Source organism: Erythrolamprus reginae, chromosome Z (assembly GCF_031021105.1).
Source record: "Erythrolamprus reginae isolate rEryReg1 chromosome Z, rEryReg1.hap1, whole genome shotgun sequence".
In the NCBI taxonomy this organism is placed as follows: domain Eukaryota; kingdom Metazoa; phylum Chordata; class Lepidosauria; order Squamata; family Dipsadidae; genus Erythrolamprus; species Erythrolamprus reginae.
Genome location: NC_091963.1, coordinates 60433006 through 60445890, shown reverse-complemented (window position 1 = coordinate 60445890; position 12885 = coordinate 60433006). Strand labels below are relative to the sequence as shown.

Genomic DNA, 12885 nt, shown 5'->3' with positions numbered 1-12885 from the left:
TGTTTGTTGCAGATACATTTTTATATCGCCTTGGCTTATTTTCTCTTTTTTTATAGTTCACTAAAATATAACTAATATATCCTTTTCCCCTCTATTGTTACTTTGATATTTCCCTTCTTGTATTCTAATTGATGTATAAATTTTTCTTCTTTTTCTTTTCTTAGTTTGTATACCAATCACCTGCCCAGTTCTGTTTAGATCTATTGATTTTTTGTGCCAATTTCTTGTGTTAATAGGTTGATTCTGTGCTTAATTAGTTCCTTTTCCCCCCTTGTTTTATCTTTTAGAGGTTCTATTTGTTGTTTATATTCCAGATCTCCCATCTTCTTTCTCAGTTCATTAGTTTGCTTGGTTTTGTTCTTGTTTTTCCTTATGTTATATGCTGTGGTTAGACCGCTGATATATGCTTTCGTGGTTTCCCATAGATTCTGGGTTGTAGTTTCCTGGTTCCAATTCTCTTTCATAAAAAAAGCTAGTTCTTTTTCCATATACTGGTAGTTAATATAACTCTTTTCTTTCATTATTGTCTGATTCATAATCCATCTGTTATATCCTTTTTTCTTTCATTTTATTATAAATGTTACAGGATTGTGATCAGCCCATATATTTGGTTTTATTTTGATTTTTTGTATTTTGTTTAATGTTACTACATCAGTCCAGATCATATCTATTATTGACTATGAATTATGTGGGACAAAGTGGTATGTGCTCTAAGAAATTTTAGCTTCCAATGTTTCTGCCCCATAAGATATACCAGTGAATTTTCTGTTATGGTCTGTTAAGGGAATTGGTATTCATTAGTAGAAGTCAAACTTATAGTCTACATTAAGACTTTATTTACTATACTTTTTTCACTTTCATTTTATGGTTTGAAACAGAACTGTTTGTTTTATGGACTTATTTAGGCCTGAAAGGGTTTTCATTGTGTAATAAATGCATGTGGCGATTGAATTAGCCATTTAGTTTCTGTGTTGTTATAAAGATTTTGCCCTTCATCTCTTTTTTTTTCAAAACAGATTGTGCTTTATTGGTTTATGTTCTGCCTGACAGTCTGGCTGCGCAACAAGGCAGTGTATAAGCACACAGAGAGACTGAGGATTACAAACTCAAAGTTATATTTCTGTATAAAATTGGCTTAGAGCCACAATGACTGCAGAGGAATGTTGGTTTATGATCCAAAGGTCAGGGTTAACAGCTCAAGCCAGCAACAAAAGTCTCTAGAGCAAGCTTCCATCAATTATTCACTTGACCAGGTTTCAGAGCTCTAATGTTCTCCAAATCAAATGCTAAACAACAAGGCTTAAATGTCTCCAGATTCAAAAGTCAGTTGAGGAACTGCTGTATCTTTGTTCCTGTTAACTGCCAAACGATAACTCCCACATAGCCCTTCCCTTTTTAAACCTGCTGCAGCTTTCCTAATTGCTTCCAGCTGTGCTTTAGAATCTTCATCTGCATCTGCGCAGCTGCTCTTGGCATCCCACCATTTTATGCACCCTAACATTGAGGATGAGGTCATCAATCACCCCCTCCTCTTCTGACCCAGATGAGGCTTTGTCTGGTACTTCTACAACCTCTGCCTTTCCAGCACCTTCCACTTCCCCCTCTCTTTCCCCCTCACTATCTGACTCTTCTGTAAGCCAAACAGGTCTCCTAGAATCTGATGGACCCAGCTCCTCTGGTTCAAAATCAGTGACCAACTACAACATTATCCCCCCAGAAAGCCCCTCCCCTGGGTCCTTCGCAGAGGACATGGCTTGGATGGGAACTGGAGATGAAAGGCATGGACTAGATCAGGAGCATCCACCAAGGTAGCATCCACCCAAGTAGTTATCCGGACCCTCCTCAGTCCATTCCACCAGGTAATGGAAACGGTCTTGCACCCAGTGTGAATCCCGGATGGTGTTGATCTGGGTCTCTGGTCATGAACACAAGACATAGGAGGGGCTGGAAGAACAGGGTGCAGCAGGCAATCAGGACTGACTGCAAGACCAAGAGGGACCAAGAGGGAGTGGAAGAACACTGGGTGGATCTTCAAGGAGGTAGGTAAAGTCAATTTTTAGGCAACAGGATTGAAGACTTGCTCAATGGGGAAGGGACCCATGAAATGCATGTCTAGCTTATGGCATCGCAACTTGGTAGAGATATATATGGTCAAGAGCCATACCCGGTCTCCGACAGCCAATAGAGGGATGTCTCCTGAACCGACTGGAGCTGAGACAGTAACTCCTCCATGGCTGGGACTGGGAAATTCAGAAGCATAAGTGGGAAGAAACAGGGATGGTAGTCATAATTGGCATGAAATGGGGTGGTCTGCATTGAGGTGTACTGCGAATTATTAAAGGCACACTTGGCCACCGGAAGATATTGCGTCCACTCTGTCTGCCGATCCACCACAAAACACCCCAGAAACTGTTCTAGTATGCCAATGATCTTCTCAGTGCCACCATTGGTTTGGCGGTGCTGCTTGGAGGCCAAGCAGATCTGGACATTCAAGGCCAATATGAGTTCTTTCCAGAACTGAGCAGTGAACTAGGTTTACATGTCCAACACCACCTTGTCCGGGAGGCCATGTAGCCAGAAGACATGCTGTATGAACAGCCAGGTGGTGACTTGGACTGTGGGCACTCCTCAGCAGGGGATGAAGTGAGCCATTTTCGTAAGCATATCCACCAGCACCATGGTGAACCCTGAGGACAAGGGCAGGTGAATAACAAAGTCCATGGAAATAGCCTGCCAGGGTATCTTTGGCATCAGCAAAGGTTACATTAATCCTGGCAGGGCTCCCATGGTGGTCTTGGCCTGGTGGCAACGCACACAGGTATTCATGTATGAGTGAACGTTGTCTCAGAGCTGAGGCCACCAAAATATCCAAGAGACCAACTTGAAGGCTTTGAAAAGCCCGAAGTGACTAGTGGCAGGCCTATCATGACGCTGAAACAGGATGAAGCCACAGAGCAACCCTGCTGGGATGTACAGCTTCCCACGGTACCGAAGCAGACCTTCAGAGAACATCCAGGGGGAATCAGGGCTGAGTTCTTGTGTCCGCTGGTCCATGAAACCGTCCCGCTGTTGCGCTTCCTGAATCCGTTGACGTAGATCTACTGGGTCATGTGTGGCGGCTATGGACTCAGCGGGCAGAATGGTCTGCAGAGGGATTGGCTCTTTGGGGTGGAGGAACTCTGGTTTACAGGACAGGGCATCTGCTCGAGGTTCTGATAGCTTGGCATGTAACAAATCTGGAAGTTGAACCGAGCAAAGAAAAATGACCACCGGATTTGTTGTTGGTTCATCTTTCGGGTCGTATGCAAAAATTCCAGGTTCTGGTGATCCATTTGGACCTCCACCTGGTGTGATGCTGGGCTCCTTCAAGATGGTGCCTCCATATCTTGAAGGCAGACTTGACGGCCAACAACTCCTTTTCCCAAATGGTATAGTTCTTTTCACAGGATGCCAGCTTTCGGGAGTAGTAGGCACATGGAAACAAGGGGCCCCCATCCTGGCGGGCCTGGGGGACCACGGCCCCGATGGTGACATCCAAGGCGTTGGTCTCCACAACGAATGGGCAACATGGGTCTGGGTGCTGCAGGAGGGGTTCCTGCATGAAGACTTCTTTAAAGGACACAAACACCTGCTGCTTGGCCTCACCCCACTGGAAAGGCACCTTTTTCTGCAGAAGCCATATGAGGGGCATGGTCAGGGTGGTGAACCCCAGGATAAACATGCAGTAGTAATTGACAAAGCCTAACAGTTTTTGCACATCCTTCACCCGCCGCGGGGGCTGCCAGGTTTTCAGGGCATTGACTTTGCCAGGATCCATGGTGATGCCTTCTGGATAGATGATGTGCCCCAGAAATTCAATGGACGTTTGAAAAAACTGGAACTTCTTCAGTTTCATGTTCAAGTGTTGTTCACGCAGGCACTGCAAAACTTGGCATAGGTGCTACAAGTGGCTGGACTGGGAGGGGGAGTAAATCAGAATGTTGTCTAGATAGATCATGACAAAGTAGTCCAGAATAACCCTAAAGAAATCATTCATAAGATGCTGTAAGATCGCCGGGGCATTGGTGAGCCTGAAGGACATGACAGTATATTCGAAGTGCCCATACCAGGTCCCGAACACAATCTTCCATTCGTCCCCCACCCAAATGTGTACCAAGTTGCAGGCACTCTGCAAATCAATCTTGGTGAAGATTTTGGCTGACCGCAGACACTCCATGAGCTCCAGGATCAGGGGCAATGGGTATCGGTTGCGCAGGGTGATGGCTTTGAGCTGCCAGTAGTCACAACGCAGTCTCAGTTCCCCAATCTTTTTCTTAACGAACAAGATGGGTGTGGAGAGGGGCGAGGTCAAGGATCGGATGACCCCCTTGGCCAGATTTTTATAGATGGTCCTTGAGAGCCACAAGCTTGGGTTCAGACATGGAATACAGTCAGCCGGCTGGGAGCTTGGCATTGGGAAGATCAATGGTTCAGTCATATGGCCGATGCAGCAGCATCTGGTCCACCTCCTTTTTGTCAAAGAAATCAGCAAATTCAGCAAGGCTCGTGGGCAAGGAGACCTCGAGTGGACCGGGCCCCTGACTGGCGCAGATGTGGCAGTGGTGATCCACACACTGCAAGCTCAGGAGCAACAAATAGTTTTGAGACCACACAATTTCGGAGTCGTGTGCTCTCAACCAGGCCAACTACAAGACCATGGGAAACTGGAGACCTCTGGTCACATAAAACTGGATGCACTCCTCATGAGTCAGGAACTGGGCGGACCACTGGGCACTGAGGCATGGCTGGAATGAAGCGTTGGGGCACAGGAACTGGACACTGGACTGGCATGGCCACCACCCCTGGCATGGAGAAGGCACAGGCATGGTGACTGGGGGACTGCGAAAGGGCTGCATAATGCGACGAGCCTTTCTGGCCAGCAATCTGGCCTCGATGGCAAAACAATGTTGGTCTAAGGTGTCCAAGGTGAGAGGAAGGACCTCATGGACCAATTCGTCAAGCACGGCCTCTGACAAGCCATCTTGGAAGGCCTCCATCAGCATTTCATCATTCCAGGTGATCTGGGAACTTAAGCTGCAAAAATTGTTTATGTAATTGGCTACTGGGTGCGAGCCTTGGTTCAGCTGCTTCAGCTGGCGTGTGGCTGTTTTTACTCTCAGAGGGTCCGCATACTGCTGCCTCAGCTGGTTGCAGAAGGCTGGTTAGTCATTCAGGAGTGGGTCATTTCTGTCCAACAAGGGTGACACCCATGCCGCAGCCTGGCTTGAGAGCAGACTGCAGAAGAAAAGCCACTGCCTCTGCATCTTGAAGAAAGTCCGTGGGCCTGGCATTGATAAACAGCTGAACCTGGCTGAGGAAAGCAGGGAACTGACTGCACCCTCAGGTGAATTTCTCCAGCACCACCACAAAGCATTTATGGCGTAGGAGAGGCTGTGGAGCTAGGAGGGGTGGTGGAGCCAGCTGGGCCAGCTGGTTTTGAAAATCTGCTACTGTTTGAGCTAGAGTTTGTATCTCCTGATGCAACACATCAAACGCTGCTTGAATCTGCTCCATGGCTGCAGCAATAGCAGGAAAAAAAAGAAGCAAACAACGAAACCAGTTAATACTGGATGACATGGGAGTTATGTTCTGCCTGACAGACTGGCACGCAACAAGGCAGTGTACAAATACACACACAGACTGAGGATTACGAACTCAAAGTTATATTTCTATACAAAATTGGCTTAGAGCCACAATGACTGCAGAGGAATGTTGGTTTATGTTCCAAAGGTCAGGGTTAACAGCTCAAGCCAACAATAAATGTCTCTCGAGTGTGCTTCTGTCAATTATTCACTTGACCAGGTTTCAGAGCTCTAATGTTCTCCAAATCAAATGCTAAACCACAAGGCTTAAATGTCTCCAAATTCAAAAGTCAGTTGAGGAACTCCTGTATCTTTGTTCCTGTTAACTGCTGAATGACAACTCCCACACAGCCTTTTGCAAGCCCTCCCCTTTTTAAGCCTGCTGCAGCTTTCCTAATTGTTTCCAGCTGTGCTTTAGAATCTTCTTCTGTGTCTGCGCAGCTGTTCCTGGCGTCCCACCATTCTGTGCACCCTAACATTGAGGATGGGGTCATCCATCACCCCCTTCTCATCTGACCCAGATGAAGCTCTGACTAGGGCTTCTACAGGCACTGCAGGAACCTCTGCCTCTCTGGCACCTTCCACTTCCACCTCTCCTTCCTCTTCATTGTCTAACTACTCTGACTACTCTGTAAGCCAAACAGGTCTCCTAGAATCTGATAGACCCAGCTCCCCTGGTTCAAAATCAGTGACCAGAGGAACTGGCCGTGAGCCAACCACAACTGTTTATGGATCATAATGTTCAAAATTTCTTTGCATTAAAAGATGTATCTGTCCCAAAATGGCTACTAGAAAGTATTCTCTCTAACTGGTCGTCCTGAATTACAAGATGTCTCTTTACTTACTCTTCTTCAAGGCTCTGTTGCCCTTAGGAAATAAGTATTTTAAACAATAACTCCTGGACATGTCACATCAAATCTGGTTGCTTCTTGCTAAGAATACAATTTGTCAAAATGACAACTAGTGGTGCTAAAAATTCTATCATCCAACCTATAAGGAAATATATATTTTAAAGAGGTTTTCCCAATAGCATATTAATGCTCGTATTGCCATCTCTGTTCTTTAAATGATGCTTAGTTATACCAAATTGCAAACTCAGAATAGATTTATATTAAAAGGAGTGGGTTACTTACAATATTTCTGGTTTTGGTCCATTCACAACTTGTGGGGAAGTTTTTTAAACCTTTTTTTTTTTTTGTATTTGTAAGCTATCAGAATCTACAGAAGTGGCTATAATAAATTTAAATAACTGACTTTTGTTAGTTACATTCCAATATTTGTGAGATTCTTAATGAGAACCATAGTAAAAGGCAAGTATGTTTAAGAGAGGAGATAAAAGGAAGAGTTCGGTCCCCTGTGCATCTCTAATTAGTCTCTGGGGATAAGACTAATTTAATGATTAATTCTCTATATTAATTTACAGAGATGGACAAAAAGTGGAAACTTTTTGGCATCATAATGTTTGAACATGTTCAAATCAATCAAAACTTGACATATTTTAATGTTGTTTTTTAAAATTCTGATATTTGATATGTTCTTTAAACTACTTTTTTTTGTACAGAAATTTAAGGAAATTTCTAGAAATGGCAGATCTCTCAGACTTTCAAAGAGGCCAAATTGTTGGTGCTCGAATGGCAGGTGCTAGTGTAACAGAAAGTGCCTGAATTTTTGGCATTTGAAGAGGTAATGTCTCAAAAATAATGACTGCTTTTGAAAGAGAAGGGAAAACATCCTCAGCCAAGCACAGGTCTGGACCAAAGTCAAAGTTGTCTGAGAGAGACCGCCGGACTCTAAAGCAAATTGTTGGAGTGGATTGCAAGACCACAGCTCTTAAATCCATTGCAGAGCTCAATAGACATGTACAGAACCCAGTTTCCACAAAAACTGTTCGAAGGGAGCTTCACAAATCTGGATTCCACAGAAAATCTCTTGCTTTCAAAGACAAATGTTTCAAAGCGCTTAGAGTGATGTAGAAACCACCAGAAAAGGTCCCTCAAGCAGTGGCAAAATGTGATTTTCTCTGACGAATCATCGTTTATCATTTTTCTGATCTCTGGCAGTGTTTACATTTGGAGACAGCCAAAAGAATCATTTCATCTAGACTGCCTTCTCCCAACCATCAAACATGGTGGGGGTTCAGTGATGATCTGGGGTGCTATTTATTGGAAATCCCCCGGACCAATGATTTCCCTACATGGAAGAATTAACAGCCATCATTATTTAGGAATTTTGGCCGCCCAAATTCATCCTATGGTTCAAGAACTGTTTCCAGAGGGGGATGCCATCTTTCAAGATGTTAATGCATCAATCCATAGAGCAAGATTTGTTAAAGAATGGCACGAGGAACATTCTAATGAAGTTCAGCATCTCATCTGGCCACCACAATCACCAGACCTCAACATTATTGAGCATTTATGGTCGATTTTAGAGATTCAACTAAGAAGTCGATTTCTACCACCATCGTCTCTAAAAGAATTGGAGGGGGCTTTAACTGAAGAATGGGCTAAAATTCCTTTGGAAACAATTCACAATTTGTATAAATTAATACCTCGGAGAATTGAGGCTCTATTTGCCGCAAAAGGTGGGCCAACACTATATTAAAAGCTATTTTGATGATTTTTCAAGGTGTTTCCATTTTTCTGTCCACCCCTGTATCTAGAAATACAAGCAAGTTTACAGTTCTGCAACTATTTGTATAAAAAATTCAAGACTCCTTGCCTCCTCTTGTTTTTTCTGCCAGTTGCTATTTTTTAAAGGAATTAGCCAGCAATAAAATGAGTTACAGGAGCCATCCATGTTGCAATACACCTACATACATATATACATACCTGAAAGATATTTATCCATCATGTTCAAAGAAGACTTGAATACACTGCACTGCTGATACAAACCTTTTGGTGCAACTGAAAATATCTTCTTAACTACTGTATAATGCTATTCAGTTCCTGGATCCTTACTTTTTTACTTGAAAAACTTCTAGATCTCAGAATCCCCCAGTTTTTATTGTGCTTTCAAAAATTGAGCATAAAAACATAAAAAGTATATTCTCAGTTTTTCCCAAATGCTATTTTGCTTGCATTGCTCCTCAGTTTCTTTTCTATATTAGAAAAATTACCCACTAAAATTTACATTGTACTTTACAAAACTACACTATAATTTTAAAATTCCATTGTTATAAAATTATGTCATACTGCAATTTTCCTCAAACTAGTTGGTTTTCTATCAGGACTATACTCCCTCATTTGATTAATCTTTTGGATTTGTTTCAAGGTATCCTTGTGGTTAAATAAACTGGCTTATAAAGTGCTGGCTTTGTCTTATCTGCATGTTGATTACTTCCTTTGTTAATTGCTTTGTAAGGCGATAGCTTTCTGGAAGTTCTGCACCTGCGGTTGTCAAATTGTAGTTGGTTCAGTTGCTAAGAAAATGGCTTTAATTTATCTAAGAATTGTAAGAATTTAGAACAGTGATGGAGAACCTTTTTTGGCTTGTGTGCCCAAATGATGTGCATGAACTAGCAGATATGCATATGCCCATACTCATGTCCTGCCCTGTGCATGCACACAACACCCATACATGTGCACAAGCCCCCACGCTTTCCCCTACACATACGCACAGGCCTCACTGAAGCCTCTGGACTCCTGAAGCATGGGTATGGTGAAATATGACAAAACCAGCTAACAAAAAATTCAAGAGTGCTAAAAATGACCCAATGGGCAACCTGAAACCAGAAGTTCAGAAAAATAGACTTCAAATTTGCCCATTAGGCCATTTTTTTGCCCAGGCTTCAAGAGGGTTCCTTGAAGCCTCTGAAATGCAAAAAATGACCCAATGGACAAACTGGAAGTCCATTTTTCTAAACTTCTGGTTTACCCGTTGAGCAATTTTTCACACTCCAGAGGCTTCAGGGAAGCCTCCTGTGTCAGCATTAGTACTGTCCTGAGGTAATATTTCATTTACATGAGGAAGGCTGTAATTATTGCAGATGGAATGGAATGCTGAGTCACGATAATTAAGCTACAAACTGATTGGCTGAGAAATTTATAAACAGTAATGCACCTTTGCATAGGTGTGGTTTGGTGTGGTTCAGTGTGGCTTATTTTGATTGGTGGTTAGTGGTTTATGGCTTGTGATTCGTGTAGTTAGTATCTGTAGTAAGAGTAGTGTAAGAGTAAGATAGTGTAAGAGTAAGAGTAAGATTGTGTTCTGTACATAGAAAGTAGAACATATATATTTTTGATACAAAGAAGAGTAAAACATCTTCAAAAGAATTTCTGCTGTATTGTCTTCATTCTTCAAAGACTTCAGTTCCTGATACATTTATCCAGTTCCTGGTACTGTCACTCAGTAGTTTCCTAAAGTAACTCTGACATCCTGAAGCCTTCAGAGGGCAAAAACAGTGTTCGCCAAGGAGAAAAATCAGCTGGCCAATGCGTGCGTGCATGCTAGAGTTGACATAGAGTAACGTCTCACGTGCCCTCTGATATGGTTCTGTGTTCCATCTGTGGCACGCATGCCATATGTGTGCTATCATAGATTTAGAAGCTTTCACTGTATGCAATAGCAATCCAAAGCAATCAATAGTTTGCTCCTTTTTTTCTTTTTCTAGTGCAATACAAAAAAAAGTGAGGTACAGGGAGTATTTGACTTATGACCAAAATTAAACCCAGAATTTATGTTGCTATTTGAAGGATTTGTTCAGTGAATTTTGTCCGATTTTATGCAAGAGAGTTCACTGCCTGATTAGAAGATATCAAAACAACATACATAAGAAAATCAGTCCAGTAGTTGAATTTTACTTTAATTCTGTGATGGGGTAACATCTTTAATCTGAGTGAAGTAGACTAGTTTTAGGTTGTAGGAAATGCTAAATTAAATAAACATTTGTTTTTTATTCCCTTTTCTACAGCCTGAGGCAGCTCTCTCTATTGATCTAATGGGAGGTCCAGTCCTGCATTTAGTATGTTGTTGTATGATATTTAATTGAGTCCCTATGCTTTATGGCAGAAAGTTGTAGATAGAGATTTAGAGCCAATAAATGATGTTTAAGGGACAACACATATTTAATCCTTCATGCTTCCATTTTAGGCTCTTTTTTAAAAAATTGGAAATTAGATTTGCCTTTCCTCAGGTTTGGCTACCAAGTTATTCCTGATGGCAGTATCAATGATTGAAACTTACAGTTCAAATAAAATTACTAAGATTAATTTCAATATATGCTTCTGAATAAGGGATAGCAAGAACTTCAATTGTTGAATAAGTTTTTATCCATTTTTCATGCAGAAGACAAAGTATGGACTACTGTGAATCATGACTTACGAGAGCGTTTTCCAGTGGTAAGCAACAGACCAGAGAAACATGTGGTGCTACAGCTTAATTACAGTGCCACCATGGATCAAATCTCTGCCATCACTGGTAGTGCTGAATATTGTGAACAGTTCATCTCCTATATCTGTAAACTATCAAGGCTGCTGAACACTCCAGGTAGGCTAAAAGTAGAAAACTATTGCTGCCTTTATACAATTTTTCTTACTTGGCCATGAGACTACTCAAGCTAAAAATAGAATGTTATTGATAGTGTTAGAATAAACCTTGCACTTTTGCAAAAAGTTTAAATCATATGCAAAATAAGCTTTGAAGTCAGATTTACTTATACAGTTGCATGAAATAGATTGATTTATGATGCAGGATATTTGAACATGAAACAGTGAGCATGAAAAAACTTGAACAGAAAAAGCAGGCATTCTAATCTTCCATTCAGACACCAGTAATTGCTGTGGTCATTCCTTCTGTATAAAAATGATGAGTGTTTGTTTAGTCACTTAGTCAAAGGTAGGCAAAAATGTAAACATTACATGGGTTAAGACATAATGTCCATATTCTGAAGAGCAACATTCATGATAAACACTGGAAATGAGAAAATATGTCTGAAATTTTCAGTACCTGCCTCTTCAGCTTGGTGAGGAATTATGTCATCTTTTTTTGACTAAGGGTGGACAATTTATGCTTTGGGAACTCTTACAAAAATTGCTGAAAAATGTATAACCACACACTCAAAAGACAGATCTGCCATAACCTGGAAAAAGTTGAACATCTATGTGCTGTACTGAGGTGGGTAATGGGCTGTTTTTAATTGTTAAATTTGGTCTACAAAACTAGCATAATTCCATTTTAAGAATACCACATTACAACATATTGTCCATCTTTCTTCCTTCATCTTAAAATGTGTATAATATTTGCTTCAGTATCAGCCGAAAGTATAGAACTATCACCTTAACAAATGTAGAAAACATTTAAACCTATCTGAAGGCTATATGGATTTGTGAAATTTACATATTGGAAACAGATGAGTTAATTCTTTTATTTTTCATTTTCATTATTTTCATTTTAATTTTTTGTCAAGCATGTATAGGATAGTAGTGTTAAGGTAGCGTTTTGTAGAAGCTGTATAGCCCAACCAGCCAGTCACAGACCAAGATGATAGTCTTGAATAAATACAATGTAGCAGGAGTTCTTGAGAAATATTTTACTTCATTGTAGCAAAAACTATTCTATTTATTTAAACTATAACTACATTACTAGTACAATATAGACAATACGCCAACCACAGTTCACAACAAGCTACCTACAACAAACCACCCGCCACAAGCCACACCTATGCAAAGGTGCATTATATTTTATACATTTATCCACCAATCAGGTTGTAGCACATGCCGTAGATTCACAGTGACTCAGCATTCTTTACTTGTTACAATCATTATATTAATTATAATCCTTCTTCCTGCATTGGGATATTATATCAGGTCAGTACTAATCCTGACACCCCTCCTGATATTCCAATGCAGTATCACACAACTGATCCAACATTTTCTTATGTTGTATGTCCAACAGAGGCTTTGAAAATCCATCTGCCGTCTTACATGCAGTTTCTACATATCATAATTTAATCTCTCCCATCTGTACAAGTTCTTTGACATTTTGATATTTAACGTCAATATACTTGTTCTTGATTTTCAATATACTTGGTTCTTTATTTCTATACTTGGTTCTTGTTCTCTTGACACACAGGCAGGGCTGCATGTCAACAGACCTGCCTGCGCTGCTTGAGGAGGTAGCTGGGCTTGCGTTGGAGTTCCCCGGATTTATAGTCTTGAGGGATTTTAATCTGCCGTCGCTCGGTGAATCCTCTGGGTTAGCACAGATGTCCATGGCCACCATGGCAACCATGGATCTGACCCATGTAGTTCAGGGTCTGATTCACAAG

At 41.4% G+C, this 12885-nt stretch overlaps 1 protein-coding gene across 1 annotated transcript in view; it reads left to right on the top strand.

Moving 5' to 3' along the window:
- CNTNAP2 (contactin associated protein 2) overlaps positions 1-12885 on the top strand; it is a 653718-nt gene that overhangs the window by 395004 nt on the left and 245829 nt on the right. The window contains exon 13 of the mRNA XM_070766812.1: positions 10905-11105. Coding sequence (XP_070622913.1) covers positions 10905-11105 — 201 coding nt within the window. The remainder of the gene's footprint in view (positions 1-10904; positions 11106-12885) is intronic.